General features: G+C 42.2%; 1 protein-coding gene across 2 annotated transcripts; it reads left to right on the top strand.

Moving 5' to 3' along the window:
• The first annotated feature begins 13 nt into the window (after positions 1–13).
• Positions 14–23,529, top strand: LRIT1 (leucine rich repeat, Ig-like and transmembrane domains 1). Of its 2 annotated transcripts, none has more exons than XM_072627959.1 (4): positions 14–261; positions 17,344–17,810; positions 20,557–20,862; positions 21,643–23,529. In XM_072627959.1, the coding sequence occupies exons 1-4, from the start codon at positions 242–244 to the stop codon at positions 22,653–22,655; spliced, it is 1,806 nt and encodes a 601-aa protein (XP_072484060.1). In that variant the 5' UTR covers positions 14–241; the 3' UTR covers positions 22,656–23,529. The 2 variants fall into 2 exon arrangements, with proteins under 2 accessions (XP_072484060.1, XP_072484061.1); XM_072627960.1 differs by lacking the exon at positions 14–261 and adding an exon at positions 11,333–11,483.
• Positions 23,530–23,623: the final 94 nt, after the last annotated feature.

The following is a 23,623-nucleotide window of genomic DNA, read 5'->3' on the forward strand; positions in this document are numbered from 1 at the left end:
CTCTATCCTTTAGATTTCTCATGGAAAATGGCAATGATCCCTGCCCTTCAGTCAATTCAACAATCTTTTATTAAGGGCCTATTATGTGTAACATAATCAACCCTGGAGAGTGGGAAGGAATATTGACTATAAAAGTCTTAGATTTCCTGCTAATGTTTTTACAGGAAGTCCTCTTTCTTTATGGATTTGTGGTTTATGATTTGGTTCTGATCACCAGTACCTCTCAAACTGCTGGCTCTCCATGGAGCCTCTCCCCTGCAGGTACGTTGTCTGGGTGCCACGTTCTGGGCACCTGTTCACTCAGCTGCTTTTGATCATGTCTTTGCCTGCTGAGCAAGTCCTCAGAAACATGCCATATAGCAATCTAAATATGCTTATGTAAACGATTTTATTGATACCGATTTTAATCTACCTATAAGCAGTAAATTCACATGTTTTCCCACCCCTATCCACATACCCATACACATATCTCGCTCAGCCTCCACTTTCCTTGGTCACCCTTTCTTTTCCTGTGTGTGTGTGTGTGTGTGTGTGTGTGTGTGTGTGTGTGTGTGTGTGTGTGTGTATGTGTGTGTGATTCCTGTGGCTATTAGATTGCCTCTGATCTGGGACTGTGCCTATGAGTTTGGTAGGTTCCCTGAGAGCCAGGAAGTATCATGGCACTCACTCCACAGAAAAAATGATCAGGTCCCTAGGCAATTGTGGCATTGGGAAATTGCTGACAGGATTCATGAAGCCTGGGATATTTGAGAATTCATTTCAATTCAGCAAGTTCCCATGGCAAGTCAGGCATGAAGAAAGTTGTTGGCACATACAAGACAAAAGTGAAACAGCACCTGCCTTCATTGAGTTTGCCGTCTGCTCTTTGGGGAGGTATCTAAATTGTGACGGCTACAGTCAATTTCAGAGTGTCTGATCTCTGCTTTTTATGATTCTTTGTGCAATACTTAAAGTATATATTTATGCCTTAGAATGTTATTCTTTCTCACTCTGGGGGATATAAGTCAAGTCAGTCAACAAGCATTTTTTAAGTGCTTACTTTATGTGCTTACTAAAGTAAGCAGTGAAGTGATTACTTTATTTTTTAAGTACTTAACACAGTGTTAAGTACCAGGGATACATAGAAAGATAAAGCCCCTCCTCCCCACAGTCCCTGGCCTCAAGAGCTTACGTTCAAATAGGGGAGTCAGTGTACAAATAAGTAGGTTCATACACAATATATACAGAGAGATGGAAGGCAATCTAAAAGGGAAGGAAGGCATTAATAGTTGGAGGAGACAGTGTGATTTCTGCAGAAGGTGGAATTTGATTTTAGTCCTGAAGGAGCCTTTACCCAAACTTCATAGATGTGTGGGCCCAAACATTGAAATCATCGATAAGGTCCTTCCTATCACCCTTAATATCCTACTCTGGGTAACTGGGAAACAGTCATATTCCATACACGTCTCACCCCTCACCCACACAACTTCTGTGCTCAAAGATCCTTAAATCTACAACTGGAAATGGAGGTAGCAGATAATACCTTGCTCCCCATAAGCTTTAATACTAGAGCGTCTGAAAAGGAGGGGCCATCTCTATTGTACCAGAGATGGATACAAAAAGGGAGAGCTGTGAAGGCACCGTTGGACCCTCTGTCCCATCACCCCAATCTGGCCAGAGATTTGGATAATTGCAGCATCTTACTCCCTTCTCTAGCTGTCCTGAGGACTTGGTTGGCTGTAGAGCATATATCCTTTAATACATTTCTTTGGGACACCTAATTCTAGGAAATAGGTTTCCTCCTTTCTCTCTTCCTTAGTGTGTAAACTGAGTTACAACGTAAACACTTATTCCGACAGGCCTTTGCAGCCAAATGTAGGAGCTCTCTTAGAGAATCCTCAGCTGCAGCAAGTAGAACTAATTTAGGGGACACAACATAGGCACAGAGAAGTAAGTTTAAATTACACAAAGTAATTTTAAGAGAAAAGGAGCATTAACAACAGTGGGGATTGAGAAAGGCTGCCAGCAGAGGTAGCACTTAGCTGCCCTTTGCAGGTGGTCGGGATTCTAAGAGAGGGCAGTAAGAAGGGAGTGCATTCTAGATACAGGGACTGATTGTGCCAAGTCACAGAGGTTCAGGGTAGAATGTTGTAAACCGGAATACAGAGAGCCAGTGAGTTGGACTAAAACTGAGCTTGTGTGAGAAAGACTCACACGAATAAGCGGACAAAGACATATGAGTACTATATCATAGAGGGATTTAAAAGCCACGCTGAGGATTTTGTAGTTTAAACTACAGGTAAAAGTGAGCCACTGAAGAATTTAGGGGAAAGACATAGTTGGATCTGTGACAGCCATCCTACCCTGTCTATGCCTGGATATTCAGATTCCTTTATTTCCAAATCACCTACTCATGTGTGTCTGGGATTGTAAAGATTTTTTTCTTCTTTCCTTATGTGGTAAATCTAGGAGAGTACATGACTTCCCCTGACTACTTCTTTCTACTGGATATCTGGGAAAGCAGCCTGGGGTAATTTTAAATACCTGTGCCCTCAAATTGTGAGAAACTGGCATGTTTTGTCATGATTCTGGGGCAGTGAAAAGTGATCATGTAGGCAAGAAACACATCATTCAGGACTAGGCTAAAGAGGTGTTGGGAACGTTAAGGAGAGGATTTTTATTCAAGTATGGGTTGGACTAGAAGGTCTTTAAGATCCTCCCCTGTTTTGGGCTGAGACTCAGTCTGGTAGTTTAGTTTCAATATTAGAACAAAACGAGATATTCTTGTCATTCAACAGTTAACTAAGAGATTTAACAGCAGGCTATTCAACAATGATAAATATGGAGGACACCGCTTGTTGATTCAGCTGAGTTAAGCTTTCTTGTTTGCTTTATGATCATAATCCATCAGCCAAACCTTAGAGATGGTCTACCCTTCCAAGTCCTTTTGACTGATTTGTAATAAGATGAAGAGCAAGTGAAATTGGCTCTCATCATTGGCTCTTAGTCCCATCAGCCAATAAAGTCTTGAGGAATGTCCCAAAATTTTTAAAGGAAAAACTAGTCCAACTCTCATGGGGAAGAGATTAAGGTGATTTTACTTTCACTATAGTTCACTCCTTGGTGGTGAGGTCATTAATATTTCCTAGAAGACCTTCTAACGCTTAAATGATGGTGGTCTGTTCCTGGGCAGCTTTGATGTCCAGCATTAAAGAAATGCTTTATAGGTAGTACTAAAGGAGAAAAAGATAAAATGAATGGAAGTAAAGTAATAATTCTCTGAGAGAGTGACTAAATCTGGTAGATTCCTAGGAAAGAATGAATCTCAGGTATGTGTGAAAGGTGTCACCAAGACTTTCCAATTTGTAGTAGGTCTTAATGAAAAAAAAAGTGATCATAAGCATGAGCAGTACCAATTATAGCAGGGCTGCAGCAAAGACAGTGATACTTTTTGCATCATCACTAATCAGGGAAAATTGCCCTGTGCTGGCACTCACTTAGTGTTCTCTGGCCCTCCATCCAGAATCTCCCCATTTCCAGAGTTTTGTGGAGTGGGAGGTAGAATAAAAACTCTATGCCCCATGAGAGGCCCCTAAAGGGGCTGCTCCCTTCTTCTTTGGGGGTTGGTTAGACTATTTAATCTTTATCTTGTTTCCACAAAGCAAGGTGCCCCCTGAACTCCTTGGTCCTTTAAGCCCTCTGTAGGGAGGAGTTGTACCATAGAATCTTAAATCTCACAATAATTCCCTCTATTTATTTTCTTTATTATGCCCTTAACATTTTATTCCCAGGAACAAAAGAATATGTACAATGACAGCTAGGTGGCACAGTGGATAGCGTGCTAGGCCGAGACTCAGGAAGACTTATCTTCCTGAATTCAAATTTGGCCTCAGAAATTTACTAGCTATGTAACCCCGGGCAAGTCACCTAACCCTGACTCTTCATCTGTAAAATGAGCTGGAGAAGGAAATGGCAAACAACTCCAGTATCTTTGCCAAGAAAACCCCAAATGGAGTCACAAAGAGTTTGAAGTGACCTAACAACAAACATTTCTGAAGGACATGAAGCGTAGTCATGTGGGTTTTTTCCTTCTTACTTTCTAAATGGCCCTGAGCAGTTTGCTCTTATCTTCTACAGGGATTAGCTCACAGCAAGGAGCCACCATCTCTAGAAGCATCACAAAAAAGTACTATCAGAAACATAAAGGTCCATTTGGGCTGAACTTCCTGTGGATTGTCTACTTCATGAGCTCATAAGCTCCAGCCCTGAAAGCATATGTCAATCGTTTTGGGCTTGATGTGACCCTGACCAGTCTCCCAGTAGTTTAGGTTGAATATTCAGTCAAAATGAGGCATTTGGAAGTTTTCTGAAAGTTAGCTAATGAAGATATGTTTAGCCATAGTAGAAGGCTATTCATTAAGGATAGGAACTTAGGATACCTTGAGTTGAGTCAGCTGAGTGATGTTTCCTTGCCAGTGTTATCCATCTTGATCTACTAGCCATGAAATCTCAGGCACTCATGGAAGTGATATTGACTTAACCAAGTGTCTAGCTATATCTCTGCACCTTTTAAGGAAAAACTAGCCTAACCTGAAAGAGCAGAGGGTTAGGTTATTGCTCCAACTACCACCTCCCAATTTTGAGACTCTGTGGTTATTCCTTTAGAATATAATCAAATTTGAGGGGCAGAGCCAAGATGATGGAGTAGAAAGATGCATATACTCTAGTGCTTCCCCCACAGCCCACAAAATACATGTAAAAAAATGACTCTCAACAAATTGTAGAGCAGCAGAAGCCACAGAACAACAGAGTGAAAGAGATCTCCAGCCAAAGGTAGTCTGGAAGGCTGACAGGAAAGGTCTATGTCATAGGATGCTGAGTGGAGTGGGATAGAGCCCAGCCCTGGCCGCGTGGCAGTGGGAGAAACAGGGCCTGAACAGACCTCTGGGGGAGAATTCCCAGCAGGGAGGGTCCTAAATCCCTCAACCCACAAGCGACAAAGAAAGCTCCAAAGGTCAGTGTGGGAAGGCTTTCCCAGCTAGGCAAGGGGAATGGGTCCCCCCAGCACTGATTGGCAAAGGCGGAGGCAATAGCAGCAGCAGGCAGTTGGCAGCTATGGTGGCCACAGAAGCAGCCTGGATTCATTGTCCAGTCAGCTCAGTTTAAAGCCCCTACGGGAATTGAGCAGCTGATCTGAATCTCAGCCTTGAGCATGGTACTGGGGGGAGGAGGAGCACTAGGACCCTCCTCTTTACAAAGGATTCAGAAGTCAAGTCACTGCCTGGGAAAATGACCCAAAAAAGGAAAAAAAATACCACAGAAGGTTACTTCCTTGGTGAATAGGTATCTCCTTCCATCCTTTTGGATGAGGAAGAACAAGGCATACTGTCAGAGAAAGTCAAGGCTTCTGCCTCCAATACCTTCAAAATGAATATGAAATGGGCCCAGGCCATAGAAGAGCTTGAAAAGTGAGCCAGCAGCTTGCTGAAGGAGAACCAAAAAAATGCTGAGGAAAATAACACCTTTAAAAAGAGGCTAAGTCAATTGGAAAAAGAGGTCCAAAAAGTCAATAAGGAGAAGGAGGCTTTAAAAAGCAGAATTAGCCCAATGAAAAAGGAGGTTCAAAGGCTCACTGAGAACAAAATAGTTCTTTAAAAGAGAGAGTGGCGTTCAGGGAAGCTAATGACCATGAGATAAACCAAGAAGTTAGAAAACAAAACCAAAAGATTGAAAAAATAGAAGATAATGTGAACCAGAGGGCAAAATAAATATTGAAAGAATTCACCAGTCACCTCTTGGAAGAGACCCGAAAAGATAAACTCCTAGGAATATTGTGGCCAAGTTTCAGAGCTCCCAGGTCAAGGAGAAAATATTGCAAGCAGCTAGAAAGAAACAATTCAAGTATTGTGGAAATACAATCAGGATAAAACAGGATCTGGCAGCTTCTATGTTAAGGAATTGAAGGGTTTGAAATAGGATATTCCAGAAGTCAAAGGAACTGAGATTAAAACCAAGAATCACCTGCCTAGCAAAACTGAGTATCATACTTCAAGGGAATAAATGGTCATTCGATGATTTAGAGGACTTTCAAGCATTCATGATGAAACAACCAGAACTGAATAGAAAATTTGACGTTCAAACACAAGAATCAAGAGAAGCATGAAAAGGTAACCAAGAAAGAGGAATCATAAAGGACTTTCTAAAACTGAACTGTTTACATTCCTACATGGAAAGATAATATTTGTAACTCTTTAGACTTTTTTCAGTATTTGGTTAGGTGGAGGGATTTCACACACACACACACACACACACACACACACACAGAATACAGCTTGAGTTGAATCAGAAGAGATGATATCCACAAAAAAATAAAATAAAATTAAGGGGTGAGGGAGGAAAATATTGGGAGGAGAAAGGGAGAAATGGAATGGGGCAGGCTATCACTCATAAAAGAGGTAAGAAAAATCTTGTTCAATGGAGGAGAAAAGGGATGAGGTGAGAGGGGAAAAGTGAAGCTTACTCTCTTCACATATGGATTAAGGAGGGAATAACATGCTCACTAAATTTGGTATGAAAATCTATCTTACACTCCAGGAAAGTAGGGGAGAAGGGGACAAGTGGGGTGGGGGGGATGATAGAAGGGAGGGCAAATGGGAGAAGGGAGTAACTAGAAGTAAACACTTTTGGGAAGGGACAAGGTCAAATGAGAGAACAGAAAAAAAGGGGGAGACAGGGTAGGATGGAGGGAAATATAGTTAGTCTTACACAACATGACTATTATGGAAGTCTTTTGAAAGACGACACAAATATAGCCTGTATTGAATTGCTTACCTTCTCAGTGGGGATGGGTAGGGAGGGAGGGAGGGAGAGAGGGAGAGAAGTTAGAATTCAAAATATTAGAAATGAATGTTGAGAATTATTATTGCATATAACTGGGAAATAAGAAATACAGATAATGGGGTATAGAAATTAATCTTGCCTTACAAGAAAAGAGAGAAGATGGGGATAAGGGAAGGGTGGGGTGTGATAGAAGGGAGGGTACATTGAGGGAAGAGGTAATCATAATGCAAGGTATTTTGAGGTGGGGGAGGGGAGAGATGGGGAGAAAAATTGGAACTCAAAATTTTGTGAAAATGAATGTTGAAATCTAAAAATAAATAAAATTTTAAAAAAGAATATAATCAAATTCTAGAATTAGGAGGGACCTTGGAAATCATATAGTTTAGTGGTTTTTACTATGAGATCCATGAGCCCCCAAGGGATCTGTGGATGGAATTCAAAGGGTTCATGAATTTGGATGAGAAGAAATTTTTTCTGTATTTCCACTCAACTCTAACTGAAATTAAACATTTCCTTAAATTGTTTAAAAATATTACTCTGAGAAAGTGCCCATAGGCTTCACCAGATGGCCAGAGGTCCATGACACAAAAAGGGTTAGGAACCCTTGATATAATTCATCCCTTCCATTTTATAGATAAGGAAACTAGGACCGAAGAGAAATGCAGAAATTCTCGGTTTAAATATTGTAATTTTTACCTATGTTGGCTGGAGATCAGAGCAAAGCCTCTCAGTTTTTCCTGCTGCTCCCATTTTTGCACTACCATGAGGGGAGTACTGAAGGCAAATACTTCAAGTTCCCCAAAACTACAGTCTGCCTCACCAATTCACTGAGAGGCAGTGGCCTCTCAGGCTTCTTTCTCTTTTCCCAGGACACTAGACTAACTTCCTTGTCAAAGAACCAGTTCATATGCAGACACACAAACCTTAGATTTTATTATCTCTCTCCCATGCCCTGTAGATGGTGATGTCCCCAGTACAAACTGGGAAGTCCACACATGTTCATTGCATAAAGCATCTCTTTAACAGAAGGAACCACTCACTGAGTTGATACTATGCCATTTGCGGGAATGGACAGAAGAATGATGGTTCATTTTATTCCTATTGGGCAGAGGACTGGGGACAGGAATCCAAGAACCATATTGGTAAAGAATTAGGACTGAGTTGGGTAACTAAAGTAAAGTGAGTCTATTCCTCACTGGAAAGGGAGGAGGAAAAACGAGGTCTTCAAACTTGAGTTATCTCTTGAGGCCTGGGGATTTACTTGTCTTTTATAGAGATAACATTAGTGGAAAGTCTGCTGCCTAGAGATAGATGTTGCAAAGGAACAAAAGAGGGCTGTTCTTAAGAGCTGTTCTGGTAGATTGGACCCAGAGGAAGCTGAAAGACACTTGACTGCGTGTATCTGCTTGACACTGACTGCAGCAAATTGAGACAACCCTTGGCTCCTTGTCTTCCTTCTACTAAATCCCTGTAGTTGGACTCTGTACCCTGTCTCTTCATTGGCCCCCTCTACTTGATGAATTCTGGCTTTGACCTTGCTTTTACTCTCCACAGTTTTCTGTCTCTGGACCATCAGCTCCATAACTCATATCCCAGTGACAGATGTTGCCTTATTTATATGAAGCTTCAGACCTTTCTCAGAATGAGAGCTTTGTGGTTGTGTCATTCCAGAATCACGGAACTGGAGAATTGGAAGGGACCTCAGTGGCCACCTATCCAACTGATTCACAGACGGAGTCTAACATAATTGGTCAAGTGGTTGTCCAACCTCTTTTTGAAGCCCTCTAAGGAGGGGGCCCCTACCACCTTTCAAGGTCTCCTGGTCCACCTGGACAGCTCTGATTGATAGAAAGCTTCTCCTCTCAACAAGTCTAAATTGCCTTCTTTCATTCCACCCATTGCTCTGGGTTTTACTCTCTGGGATCAAACAGAATACACCTGATCCTTGTACTTTCTGTACTCTTTTGAATCAAGAAGACTTCCACCTTTGAAACCAGCCCAGCCATAGATCTTGGTCACTGATTCTTGTGCATTAGTATGGGAGGAATTTCAGCATGGGAACTCCATCCTCCATTGCATATCACAAACTCTTTATGACAGTTGATAAGTTTCTATGCATTTCTATGAAATGCATAGAAATTAAGTGACTAGTCTGGAGTTGCCCAGTTAGTAAGGATAGGGAATGGGATTTGACTCCTGGGCTTCCTGACTCCATGCACAGGATGCTATCCATTGTACTGTGCTGCTTTTGGCCATGGCATGGGAGTAGTTCCTATGATCACTCCTGGTACTTGTAGACTTGATGTGAACTTTGACTGATCTATTTGGTACAAAGCTATATGGCATTCCATGGTCATAGAGTGTGTGTGTGTATACATATATGTATATATAATACACATATGTATTTTCATTCAGTCTTTATAACACATAGTATGCACTGTTCTGGATATTATACATTAAGACAATGATCCTGAGAATAGAGGATGGTAGCTGCTGTATGAAGACTAGAGGGCCAGTGTTCATTCCCCCATACCAGGTGTGGGGAACTTTTGGCCTCAAGGCTGCATGTCGCCCTCTAGGCCCTCAAATGCAGCGCTTTGACTAAATTCAAACTTCACAGAACAAATCCCCTTAATAAAAAGATTGTTCTGTAAAACTTGGGCCCAAGGAGTATGCCTAAATACCTAGAAGGCCACATGTAGCCTTGAGGCCACAGGTTCCCCACCTCTGCTACGCCATGCTATCATTTATGAAATATGGCCTTCATAATGTGATTTTTTTTTTTGTGGTTCTTTTTCAGGACTGGCTAGGCTTGATTACATTTATAATAATGCTTCACCCATCTGTATACATAATAACATATATTTGCATGCTTTATCTTTTCAGACTGGGTTATTTTTAAATTAATTTTTTAAACTGTCTTATGTGATTCTTGTAATAATTCTGTGAGGACCAGGGTGAGGTGAGAATTATTATCCCCATTCTATAGATGGGGAAGATGAGTCTCAGGAAGAATGCTAGGTGTGCTCAGAGCTTGGGTGGGGCCATCTGTTGCTCAGATAATCGCATTATGTGCAGTAGTTCCAGAAAGTGAATAAACTCTGGAAATAATCCTGAATCATATTACTGTATCATATTACTGAAATGTTAAGTCCTTCAGTATTTATGGAATGCTGTAAGTATTTTGATAATTGTGCTATGTAGAAAAACGTTCATGATTGATATGTAATAATACACTTCTGTTGTCTCGTATCAATTTCATATGCCCTCAATGAGTTGTCCATTGAGTCAAGCCTGGAGCATTTTGCATGAAATTCTCCTGACTGATGGAGAGAATACTGAAGTCTTCCTATCTGACTGTGTAAGGGGCAGAGTTGGTGTGAACTTTGGAGATGAGAGACTTCCTTTATTCTTTCAACTAAGGGAGGCCCTGAACTTACCCAATGGGAAACTCCCCAAAGTCTCTAGGGAGACAGTATGGAAATCAGTCACATGTTGAAGAGCTGGCTTCCTCTACATGTTTGAAAGAGTCTTTCTCTTTCACCTCTTTGAAGTCACTTCCAAAGAGAGTCTGGAACCGCGTATTGTCTGCCTGTCTTTCTCTCAGAATGTCTTTTCAAAACTCTTATGCTAATTCCACTCCTCACAATAGTGTTGGTTCAACATTCTCTTAAGGGGAAATTTTATTCAAAATGTTTCAGGCTTGGCAGGAAACTCGAATTACATATCATTTAAAAAAACTTTTAATATCCCTGGTACATAGTACAAGACCCTATACCTACTAGATGCTTAATAAAATTTTTTGCATTGAATCAAATGGTGGAATGTCACTGCCCTATTCAAAAACTTTTAGTGATTCCCTATTGCCCCCAGCATAAAATGTAAGCTACTCCGGCTGACCACGTGGCTCGAACGTGATTCCCACCTTATCTAAGAGTATTCCTTTTCATCTATGTTAGTAGCTGCTGCCTGAACTTGACCCACCATCTCTATGCACTTGTACAGGTTTTCACCCTTGGAAAGCACTCCCTCATTTTTGTGGCAAGTCATTTCTCCTTTCTAAGCCTCGGAATGATTATTTTGCAAAATAAAAGAGTTGGACTGGATGATCTCAAAAGTCCCATCCAGCAATAAGTCAGTCCTACGATGTCATGAGGTTTCCCTGCTTGAGGAACTATGAAGCCAATGGTCCCTGTCACCTTCTACTTGCCTCCCTCAAGACTGAGAGTCTTCAAATCTCTATGGGGATCTCTGTTTGAAGTTGTTTGCTGGGAGGAGGGACCCCCCCCCCCTCCCCGCCCCCACTCCATAGTTGGGATATTCCAGGAAGCAGTAAGCACCCACGTGAAAATAGCTCGAGTCTCTCTCCTTAATCCCAAGCCTATCCTTTTATCTGATGGCATCAGCCAGAGAGGAGGGAGGGGGAAGGGAAACTGTGTTAGCTGGGCTGAAAGGACTTTGACTTCACAGGATGGGAGCAACCCTGGGGAAGATACATTAGGGGACCCTCTGTCCAGGGCCTGAATCTGGGAGGTTGGAGCCATGTGGCTGGCCATGGGAGTATTCTGGTGCTTGGCCCTCAGGGATCTTCCCCACGCTCTTGGCTCCTGTCCCTCCCAATGTAGCTGTAGCCTACACAGCCTCAGCGATGGCACCAAAAACAGGTAAGAGGAATGCCCAGGCACTGCCTTCTGTTCTCAGACTAGGGGCCTAGGAAGGGGCAGAATAGAGGGGTCCCTTCTTTCTTGGTTGTGTTACTTTGTGTATGACTAGGTTCACATTTCTGTTTGTTTCATACCTGTTTGACTTTGGGCAAATTGCTGAACCTCTCTGGGTCTCAGTCTCCTCATTCATAAAATGGAAGAGTTAGTCCCTAAGGTCCCTTATAGCTCTATATCGAATAACCTTTGATTTCATATTGGAGACCCTAACACCTAGGAAGCATTTCATGATAATCAAATTTCATGATGAGTAAATGAGGTACTATTTGTAAAGCACTTAGCATAGTGTCTGGCACATATTAAGTGCTTAACAAATGCGTGATTCCTCCCTCTCCCATCTGTGTTGGCAAGAATGTAAGAGAACCCTGGATCCGAGTAAGATTGGGAGTCTGGTTAGAATATAGCAAAGCATCTGGATCTTTTCTGCTCCCTTTCCTAGGGTTAGAATTCTTCCTTCCTTTTCCTCTCCACCCTGGGCATCCTTGTTTTATGGAGGAGCTGCCATCTTGGGGCCCCTTGGGAAATTCTTCATATTTCCATACAATCAGTTCCACAAATACGGTCTCTGGCGAGAACAGTTGAAGCAGTCAGGGAGAAATCTCCTTGGGAGCAACATTTCACATATTCTGGAAACCAGAGACTGTATTTTAGGGTAAGCCTCTGGCCCTTATCAACTCCTCAAGCAAGGAGGGCAAAGGGAAGATCATGAAATCCTAGATGCTGAAATTCAGGAGGCATATTTGGGGTGATCTGTCCTGTCTTTCTCCCATTCACTCCATGAAGTAATCTCCTGTACAGTAGCTTTCTGAACAGATGGCCAGCTAGCCCCTACTTAAATGCTTCTGGTGATTGGGAGCTCACTCAGGAGGCAGCCTGTTCCATTTTTGTACAATTCTATTTCTCAGGCTCAATTTTGTTAATACCCCCATTTCACTATGAAACTAAACTGCAATCATTTCTTTTTTAACTAAATGTTTGCTAGAACATCACAAATAAGGAGTGCTTTGGTATTCTTATTGATTGCAGCAGAGGATCAGACTAGTGTTCCCTGCCTCTCCCTGGAAGTTCCCTAGGGCAGAGAAGCTTCTTTATTAAAGCAGAGTAACAGCTTTTACTTTAATGCAACTTCCTGAAAGAGTTATGAAACCTAGAGACATAATTCTATCAGGGTACCTGGTTGCCAGACCTAGAGGCCTGTGGGCTACCCGAGTCTGCTTACCTCACCTCCCGAGGTCTTCGGTTGGCCAAACCAGATGCTCGTATGAGAGAAAGGACGTTCCAGAGTCGAACAAGGGTTGAGCTTTATTTCAGGGTCTAGTTACAAGTGCAGGGGAATTCTTCCTTAGGAGGGAAAGAGAAAGATCTCCCAAGGAGGCAAAGATCTTACAATAAGAGATTGGAAGTAGAAGTACAAGCGGGGAGAGAGGGGGAGGGGAGAGAGGAGAGAGGAAAAGCGGAGCCTTGTGTCCTGTCCGCTCCGCGCCCCTCCGCCCAAGAGCACTTTCAGGCTTTCCTGATCCTACCTAAACTCTCCAGCAGCAAAGTTTGCATCTGAATACCGTGCCTGTTAGGTAACTAGGTGTGCTCCAATCCGGGACAATCTCGAGGGCGGGGAGAGCTCTCTCCCATCACGTTTCTCACGGGAAGAGGCAGAAATACACGAGATAGCTCGGTTCACCTCGATTCCCAGCCGTTTCCTGGGGGGTCTCGTGAGAATTCTAAGATTTAGAAGTTCCCACCTTTACCCACCCGAGACTGTCCACATGGAATTGAGCTTCCAACCCTAGCACCTGGTACTTTTTCCCAGAGTGCAGAAATTTAGAGGTGCCAAAATATAGCCTAACAATTTAAGTTTAAAAGATTGTGCAGTTTTATAATATGCTCCATTTACATTTTGATGGCCCCTTTGTTCCCTCACTAGCCTAGAAACTAGTTAGCAAGTTAGCAAGGTAATTAGCTAAACTAGAAGTTATCAGCTGGCCCAACCCTGTCCTATTCTTTCTCAGACAGTGAGAAAGCAGCAGAAACAGCTTTTTGGTGTCCTAGGATGGGAGCCTATATCCTGGGATCTCTCTTTTACACAAAGTTCCATGTTCCAGGGATGATTTGAATGGGCACATAGTGCTGCTTGCCCAAAATTGCTAGTTATTGCTCTGATGATAGCGATTCTTACTGCTTATACATCTAATATGTCCCTTTGGAACTAATTTGCTTTAGGAAAATTACTTTAAGTACTCTTGGGGTGGGCTAGGAAATGTTTAACAACCAGCTCTTTGGGGGGAAGGGGATAATATCCCCTTGACATATTTTTAAGTTTAATCTGAATTGACATTTCCTCCACCATCTTCTTAAGTCTAGAAATGAACAAAACAAAAAACCAGGGAGGGGAACTAAAGGAAGGGATGGAATATGTAGCTGTGATGTTGAGAATCTTTCCAGCCTGGCCTGAAGAAAGCTAGGCAAAAGTACTCAGGCAGGTGGTTTACAAAAAACCTTTGATTCATTTGTTGCATAGGGATAGCCAGAATGAGCAAGTGTGAGCCCTCAGAGGACCCAAGAAGCTGATGCTCTTAATCATTCATATGTACATGGAACACTTAAATGGTCCTAATCATGTCAGATATTTTTTAGTTCTTATTTGACAGATAAATAAAACGAGGCTGAAAGCTACTAAGCTCATAGTCACATAATTAGTGAGAGGAAGGAACTGGGACTGAGTCTGACTTTTGGTGTTTAGGAGAGTATTACTGGGAGATATTTCCTTCATGGAATTTTAGGATTACAGATTTTTATATGTGAAAAATTCCTTAGATTCAATTCAATGTAATTCAATCCAAACAACATATGTTTAGTACACACTATGTGTAAGGCACTATGCTGAAGATAGAATAGACTGACTTGTCCTCAAGGAGCTTATAGTCTACTGGTAGCAGAGAAGTTACAATCTGGACACAGATAAGTAAACACAAAGTATGTATAAAATAGCTAATGATATCAGGAAAGGCTTTGAGGGAAATGGGATTCCAAGAGGGGGATGTGAAGAGAAAGAACATTCTAGACACAAGGGAACTACTTTGTTTGAAGATGCTCAGGGAGAAGATAGAGAAGATATTGTACATGGATAGTAGTAATACGCCAGTTTGATTGAAACTGAGCTCAAACTGGTTCCAAGAAATGATTGTTAAATTCTCAGTGTGAGCATCTACGTCTACATCGTCACATTGGCAAGTGCTACACATTATGGTTTGGTTTTTTGTTTTGTTCATTTCTAGACTTAAGAAGATGGTGGAGGAAATGTCAATTCAGATTAAACTTAAAAATATGTCAAGGGGATATTATCCCCTTCCCCCCAAAGAGCTGGTTGTTAAACATTTACTAGCCCACCCCAAGAGTACTTAAAGTAAGACTTGAAAAGAAGGTGAGTGACAGTTTACATGGTGTTTTAAATATCCTAGAGATATTTTTTGAGTAGGGGAGCGACATGGCCAGATCCTCACTTTAGGTGTATTAGTTTAAACATGTTGAGTTTGACTAAGGGGCATCTAGGTGGAGTTGTTCAACAGGCAATTGGTAATGAGAGGCTGGAGTTGAGGCTGGAGTTTAGAGCTAAATATATTGATCTGGGAGTCATTTGCATAGGGATGATGATTAAGCCCATTGTAGATAATGAGATGTTCAAGGGAGAGAAGAGAACAGAACTTTAGGGGACACCCCCACTTAGTTAGTGAGAGAAGGATGATGATCCATCCGAGGAGACTAAGAAAGAGTCATCAGACAGGTGGGAAGGGAGCCAAGCGAGAGTAGTGTCATGGATACCATGGGTAGAGAGTACACCTAGGAGAAGGGAGTATAGTTGAGAGAAATCACTGAGTTCAACCCCTTGTTTTTATAAAGGAGTGAATTAAGACCCAGAAAAGTGAAATGACTTATCTAGTGTCACACAGCTGATTAGTGCCAGAGCTAAAACTAAAATCTGGGTCTGCTTATTTCTAGTCAAATTTTATGTTCTTATGTCATGTGGCTACCAAGATATGAAAATCTAGGAGAAGTTCTGTATGGGCATAATGACTCTTGAATGTTATATAGCTGAAGGATTGAAGTGACATGATTGCAAGCTAGGTAAGGACCCCACAGAGATAGCCCAGAGAACAGTGATAGCTTTAAGATCCCTAGCCCAAGTGGTTTCTCTTTCTTTGAAATTCCTGTAGCACATCTTATCTGTTCTACTCACTTGACATTTAGCATGTTGGAAGCTCTTTGAATGGTATTTTACCATTATGCAACTTTTCATGTAGACATCTTGAACATATTCATTCCTTCACAAAATAAAATTTATTAAGCACCTACTGTGTATACCATATGTACAACCCATATCTTGCTATTAAGGATTGAGATGATTTTGGTATGAAAACCTATCTTACAATACAGGAAAGTGGGGGATAAGGGGATAAGCAGGGTGGGGGGGATGATGGATGGGGGGATATGGGGAGGAGGGAGCAATTTGAGGTCGACACTCATGGGGAGGGACAGGATCAAAAGAGAATAGAAGTAATGGGGGACAGGATAGGATGGAGGGAAATATAGTTAGTCTTATACAACACAACTATTATGGAAGTCATTTGCAAAACTGCACAGATTTGGCCTATATTGAATTGCTTGCCTTCTAAAAGGAGAGGGGTGGGGAGGAAGGGAGGAAAAGAAGTTGGAACTCAAAGTTTTAGGAACAACTGTCGAGTAATGTTCTTGCCACTAGGAAATAAGAAATACAGGTAGAGGGGTACAGAAAGTTATCTGGCCCTACAGGACAAAAGAGAAGATGGAGACAAGGGCAGAGAGGGATGATAGAAGAGAGAGCAGATTGGTCATAGGGGCAATTAGAATGCTTGGGGTTTTGGGGTGGGGGGAGGGGACAAAAAGGGAGAAAATTTGGAACCCAAAATTTTGTTAAAATGAATGTTAAAAGTTAAATAAATAAATTAATTTAAAAAAAAAAAGGATTGAGATGAAAGTCTTGATGTGCTTTGGCCAGGTCAAACTACACAGGAACTGCTTTGTGCATACATATTTTAGGAAGGGCATGGGTAATGTGGATGGTGTCCAGAAGAGAGTGAGCAGGATAGAATGAAAGGATTGGCTAAAGGAGATAGGAATGTTTATGTGGAAGAAGAGAAGACAGGGATGACATGATAACTGTCTCTAGGTATTTGAAGGCTCTTATGTGGAAGAGAGATTTGATTTATTCTGTTTGGCCCCAAAGGGCTGGGAACTGGGAACAGTGGTCAGATAGGGCAGAGAGGCACATGTGGGATTAATGATAGGAAGAACTTCCACTATTTGGAGGTGTTCAAAAGTGGAATAATGGTTTCCCTTGGGAGGTCATGACTTCCTTTTCTCTGGAGATCGTAAAGTTAAGACTTGTTGAAGTTTGCTGGAGAAGGGATTCTTATAAAGGTAAGATTTGGACTAGATAGATGGCCTTAAATGTCCTTTCTATCTCTGAGATTCTGTGATTCTGTTAGCTCCAGAGGGACTATTTGCTCCTTGAGGGAAGGGCCTTTGTGTTATTTCTTTGAATCCTACATTACCAAATGGTAAGTGTTTTATAAATGTTTGCAGAATTAATCGAATGGTTGAAACTATTTACACCTTTTGTGCATACTCTTAACGAGAAGAATAAATGAATCGAGATAATATATTGACTATGTCTTTGGAAGCTAGTGGTGATGGTATATGAAGCTAGGATGGCATGGGATTATCACTAAATCTTGGTATTTTGGTCTTTTCTTTTTTATATCTGACCCAGGGTAGTAGTGTGCAATGACCCTGAGATGACCCTCCCTCCCATGATGATCCCATCAGACACCTCCAAGCTCCGAATAGAGAAGACATCCATCCGGAGAGTACCAGGGGATGCCCTCCACCAGCTCACTTGCCTTGAGTACCTATGGCTGCCCTATAATTCCATGACCAGTGTCAGTTCTGTCATGCTGCAGGGCCTGCGGAGTCTTCGAGAGCTGCGTCTCCCTGGGAATCACTTGGTATCCTTCCCCTGGGGAGCTCTTGGGGATACCCCACAGCTACGGCTGCTCGATCTGCATGGGAACCGCCTTTCAGCTGTGTCTGCAGAGGCTGCCCGCTATATAAGGAACCTCACTTTCCTGGACCTCTCCAGCAATCAGCTGATGCGTCTCCCCCAGCAGCTTCTTACCACATGGTCTCACCTGCAGGCTGGTCCTTATTCCTCCAGTGATAACTCCAAGATCATCCTGGGTAAGAGAGGTCAAGCTGTCTGGCCCAACATCTGAGAATAACATTCAGAGGCACTCAGGGATTTTCAAACACATAAAGGGACAGAACTAGGAGAAAAGCACCATGCTTGGTAGTTCTGTGGTAAATGTTCATCAAATGTAGGAATTCAGCTAGTTTTTTCTTAATTAGTCAATTGACATGTCTGTGTTTAGCACCTGTTACTGTATGTCTTTCTTTGTACTAGGTGCTTTGGGGGATGCAGGCAAAGCATAAAACAATCCATGCTCACGTAATTTAGAATAGGAAAAGGCCTTAGTGATCATCTAGTCTCAGGCTTCTTAACCCTATTTTAGGTCATAAACACTTTGAATAGTTGGGTGAAGCAAAATTCCTTTAAATACATAAAATACATAGTATTACAAAACAAACCAGTTATGTTGAAATATAGCTATATTAAAATAAATACTCTTTTTTTAAAGTCCACAGATTCCAGGTTAAGACCCCTTGATTTAGACCAAACCTTTCACTTTTCAGAGGAAGAACCTGAGACCCAGACTACTTAAGTGACTTGCCCAAAGTCATACAGCTATTTAACCTAGTCAGGACTGGAACCCAGGACTTGAGATGTTTTTCTTACTGCATCATACTATCTCTTGAAAAGTATCCCTCTCATTCATAGGCTCATGGGACTTAGAATAAGAAGGATCTTCAGAGACGATTTTTTATTTTGATAGAAGTGAGGCCCAGAAGTAACTGGCCTTCTGAAGGTCACACCAGTGGTATGTTTACTGTCTGTGCATAACTGGCATTTGAACCTGGGTTCCCTTACTCCTAAACTAGTAGCCTTTCTATTATAGCACAATCAATGCCTTCCATAGAGTTTCAATCTAGTCAGAGAATATGGAGTATCACAGAACCTATTTTTAAGTTCTAGATTAATTTAGGGAGCTTGAGTCCTCTGTGCTGGAGGAAGAAGGCGATCCCAGTTTGGGCTGGAGTAACCAGGGAAGAAAGAAGAGCCTGAAAAGGGTCAGATGTTCCAGCTTGGTGACCTAGAGGTCTGACCTGTGGATGCTGACCATAAGAGTTAGGAAATGCTGGACTGTACTATGAAGATGTTGCTGAATCCTGTGACCTTTCATAATAGAATGCATAGATTAGCCTGGAGTGGTTTGAGGTCAGGGTTTGCACAAGTAGCTTCCCTTAAAAGCCCCATCTAGATCCATTATTCTGCAGTCATATGATCTTTCTCATCCATAGTCCTTACTTTGCAATGCTAGTTTGCACTGTCTCACATGGTTTAAAGACCAGCTTTGCTACTTATTATGTGTGACCCTAGGCAAATCACTCTCCCCTCTTACGGGGGCATTTTTGCCACAGTTTCCTCCCTTTGCTTGGGTAGTTTTTAGCACAAAGGTATTGAGGAGAAGTACTGGCTCTTTTCATTCACCTGTTGTTGTGGCATTTGGGCCAGTTAGCTTTGTGGATTAGATCATCATGTCTGTAAAACCCCGGTCTCTGGATCCTAGGGAATGGTGAAAAGGTATGTGAGATTCCTGACTGGCAGAAGAACAGTGACCGGGGGAAACTCTTGCTAAGGGAGTAGGCCAAGGTTCTTTCAGTAGTTGTTAAATGAGGCCTGAAGTTCATTCATGACAAATCAGCCTCTAACACCCATCACTATCCTGAAATCAAAACATTTTCGTCCCACCGTAACTCACCATCCTTGCTTCTGCATGTACTTTTTAGGTAGCATGTTGCCACATCTTGATTCTTTTCTCTCTTAAGTCTGCTTATAATGTCCATTTTAATTTGATTTCTTCTCATTATAAAAGTTTGTACTATGAAGGTTGGGCTGAAGGGTTGAAATGTAGGGTGGGGGTATAACTTCACTAAGACTTTTGGGGAACTCTACATAACAGTAATGATAATAATGCATACACCTATGATAGAATTATACAGAATTTATGTTATTTAAATATACATATATGTCCACATATGTATATATTTACATATACAAATATGTATATAAAGTGTATATATATATATATATATATATGTACATATGTATATATATTTCACAAATTGGAACCAACTCTAATCTCAGACAGTCATTTGGCAAATCCACTCTCTTGGGAGGAAGAATGTGGATGGTTCAGTACTGCTCTAGGGATGGAGAAACACTAAAAAGGACAAATTCTATAAGTGTGCACTTTGGGTTGAGTGTCTTATAGAATAAAGGGCACATAGGTATAGTGAATGGAGCATGGGATTTGGAGTCAGTAAGACTTTGAGTTCCCAATCTGCTATTTACTAGTTATGTGGCTTTTAGAAAGTCACTTAACCTCTCTGAGGCTTAGTTTCCTCATCTGTAAGATGGGCATAACAATTCTACTTACCTCACAGCAAATTTTGTGATATTTAAATGGGATACTGTATATAAAGTGTTTTTCAAATCTTAAAAAATTATATATAAATGTCAGTTGCAACTACTACCACCACCACCACTACCACCACCATTACTACCACCACCACCATCACCACCACTACTACTACTACTACTACTACTACTACTACTACTACTACTACTACTACTACTACTACTACTACTACTACTACTACTACTATAACAATGCTTGGAGCTCAGTCAGAGACTTGAAAAGGTGACTGTGACTCCTTCAAGCTCTCACCTTTCAAAAGTGTGTTGAATGAAGGGGATAGGAGGTTGGAAAGAAGATGGGATGCTCATGGCATTTTCTCTTTCCAGGTCTGCAGGATAACCCCTGGGTGTGTGACTGTAGCCTGTATGAAATGGTCCAGATCCTAAACTTCCCAACTCCAAATATGGCCTTCATTGATCCAAGGTTGAAGTGTTCTACTCCTTGGAGCCTGGCTGGAGTTGCCTTCAGCCAGCTGGAACTCAGAAAATGCCAGCGTCCTGAGGTTTATACTTCAGTGGCCAAGGTCAAGACCCTTCTGGGTAGCACTGTGTTTCTGCGCTGTGGGGCCACTGGGGTACCCAGTCCAGAGCTCAGCTGGAGGAGAGCTGATGGGCATCAGCTCAATGGGACAGGTGAGTTACATTAGCCAGGTCATTCTATGTTCTGAGATCTCTAGCCTTGGAAAGTGACCAATGCCAGGTTCAGTAAGTTCTCAGGCTGAACTTCAGTAAGGATCAAGTCTACCAATTAGGGAAATGGAACCTTGTGCTAGATATACCCCATGTACCTGGAAAGGGTTTGGAAACAATCTTACCAGGAGACATATAGGTTCCAGGAATTCCATGAAATCTGGCTATGACAATTATGGCCCAGATGTGACATCCATTATGGTCCAAGATGATGTCTAGTTAAGCATGGCTCTGAGACAATGTAAGTGGTGAGAATGACAAAAAAAATTGACTTTCTAATTACAATAATAAAAGCTCTTCTTTACATTAACTTGATAGTTTATAACATATTGCACTACTGTTATTCAGTTTATATGCATTATCTCATTTGATCCTCCCAGCTCTTCAAGGTAGATGGGATGGGTATTACTATTGCTGAGGAAACTGAGACTCAGAGAGGTTAAATAACTTGGCCAAGGTCACCTGGATAGCAAATGATGGAGCTGGGACTAGAACCCAAGTCTTCTCTTTAGCTCTCTAACACCTTAGGTTTGTGCTGGGCTTTCTGATTTTCCTGTTCACCAGCTCATGATGCGTGACATCCCAGGGTGGTGCCACTTAGGGATGGGTCTCACCTGGCAGTAATCCAGATTGCTCTTGAATGAATTCCTCTACAGAGTGGGCAAAGATCAAATTACCTTAGTTTTCTATGGGCCTCCTATGCATGTCTCTTTTGTTTTTCAGTGCATCAAGAAACCTCCAATGATGGCATGAGCTGGTCTCTTCTGGGCTTGCCTGAAGTATCCCACCATGACTCTGGAGAGTATGTCTGCAAAGCCAAAAATTCTTTGGGGGCCACTGAAGCATTTGTGTCCCTCATCATCACTGAGGCCCAGACCACTGCTGAGCCCCAAGGGCCTACAACCAGACCGTGGCCAGGGAAGGCTGAGGCAGTAGAAGCTGCTGCTTACAATGAGCTCTTGGCAAGATATGCCTCCACTACCTCTGGTCTCTCTTCTGTGGTGGCCAGGCCCACCCTCCCCAGCTATGAGAAGAATCCTGCTTTACAACATTTTCACATTAATGCCCTGGGAGAACTCTCTGTGGGAAACCTTGGGGCAGAGCAGGCTGATAGAGCCAAGGACCAGCCATTGAATCAGCTGGAACCAGCCCAAATGGTGAGATCAGTTAAGGTGGTGGGGGACACTTACCACAGTGTGACGTTGGTATGGAAAGCCCCCCAAGCTGGAAACACCACCATGTTCAGTGTACTCTATGCCATCTTTGGAGAGAAGGATATGAAAAGGGTCAGTGTAGACCCTGGGAAAACTAGGGTCACCATTGAAGGTCTTATGCCAAAAACCAAGTATGTAGCTTGTGTCTGTGTGCGTGGTCTGGTCCCCAAGAAGGAACAGTGTATCATCTTCTCCACAGATGAGGTGGTTGATGCTGAAGGCACCCAGAGACTCATCAACATTGTGGTGATTAGCATAGCAGCCGTTATTGCTGTCCCCTTGACCTTGCTTGTCTGTTGTGGGTCCCTAAAGAGGCGTTACCAGAAATTCCGGTTGAGGAAGAATGAGGAGAACCAGAGTTCATACGTCACATTTGAGAGGCTGGGCCCTGGTGAAGACGGAGTGGAGGATTCGGCTAGGGACAGCCCTGAGGAGGGAGACAGGCTACTCTCATCCCGTTCTAGCGTGGATTCACATGCACTATCTAAGGTAGAAGGCCCAGCCAATGAGTACTTCTGCTAAGATAAGCTCCAGAAATCACTGGTGGCTCACATAAGCACTCTCCTTCACACACTGATGTTTACACACTCTCCTATCCTCAGATCCACACAAGGGTTCTCATGAACTCATATGTAAGCATACACACGCTGGTGTTTCTCTTTTCTTCACTTTCTGTCTTACCCTTTTCACGTGCACGCAGACAAAGCTTGCTTGTCATTGAGTGGTTTTTCCTTGCAGGTCATCTTTTAAGTTCCAACAGATTCCAAGAAGTTTTGGTAAATCTCATGAGAAACTAACTTTTGACTTAGAGAATATTAAGCCTAGAGGGAACCTTGGGAGGATATTAAGTCGACCCTCTGGCCTTATATCTGATTCACATTTAGTTTTCTGTCAGAATCTGTCTTTTAAAAAAAGAGGATTCCACAGCCTCCCTTGGTGACCCTCTCCATTGTTTACAAGGGCATTTTCAATGTAAACAAATTCTCTCTGATATTTAACCTGAATCAAACATGTCACACTGTAAGTCCAGTTCTTCTTGCATCTGCCTTGGAGATGGAGAACAGATGATTACATCTCTCATTTAATAACTGTTACATTGGCTAGCATTGGTAAGCCTGTTATCGATGAGGTAAGCCACCCTCCAAGCTCAGCTGCAAGGCTCATGGTTTCCATGTGAGTTGGAGTGGTGACAAATTGATGGCAGCTCCGTAAATGATGGGGCACCCCACACAGAAGTGACCTTGTACTAGTTATACAAGACTAATGTGCTGTGTGTGGGACATAAGCCAGGGTGTTCAAGGCAGAGCCTTTGAATGACACCCAGAAAAATGGTCAGACAACTGGGGAACATAAAGAAGTCATTTTTTATTGTTATGTGTCAAATAAAGCCACTTTATGCGGGGCATTGAGCCTTCTGCTAAGGTTAATGATTCTTTATTTGAATAGCAGTTTTCATTGAACAAGGTTTCTTCATCCACATTAAATCCTTT

The sequence above is a fragment of the Notamacropus eugenii genome, chromosome 1 (assembly GCF_028372415.1).
Source record: "Notamacropus eugenii isolate mMacEug1 chromosome 1, mMacEug1.pri_v2, whole genome shotgun sequence".
NCBI lineage: Eukaryota > Metazoa > Chordata > Mammalia > Diprotodontia > Macropodidae > Notamacropus > Notamacropus eugenii.

Coding starts and splice junctions, on each gene's coding strand:
- LRIT1 (XM_072627960.1), top strand. CDS start 11,362: ATGTGGCTGGCCATGGGAGTATTCTGGTGCTTGGCCCTCAGGGATCTT. Junction 11,484..17,343: donor AGCGATGGCACCAAAAACAG/GTAAGAGGAATG, acceptor TATCTGACCCAG/GGTAGTAGTGTGCAATGACC. Junction 17,811..20,556: donor TAACTCCAAGATCATCCTGG/GTAAGAGAGGTC, acceptor TTCTCTTTCCAG/GTCTGCAGGATAACCCCTGG.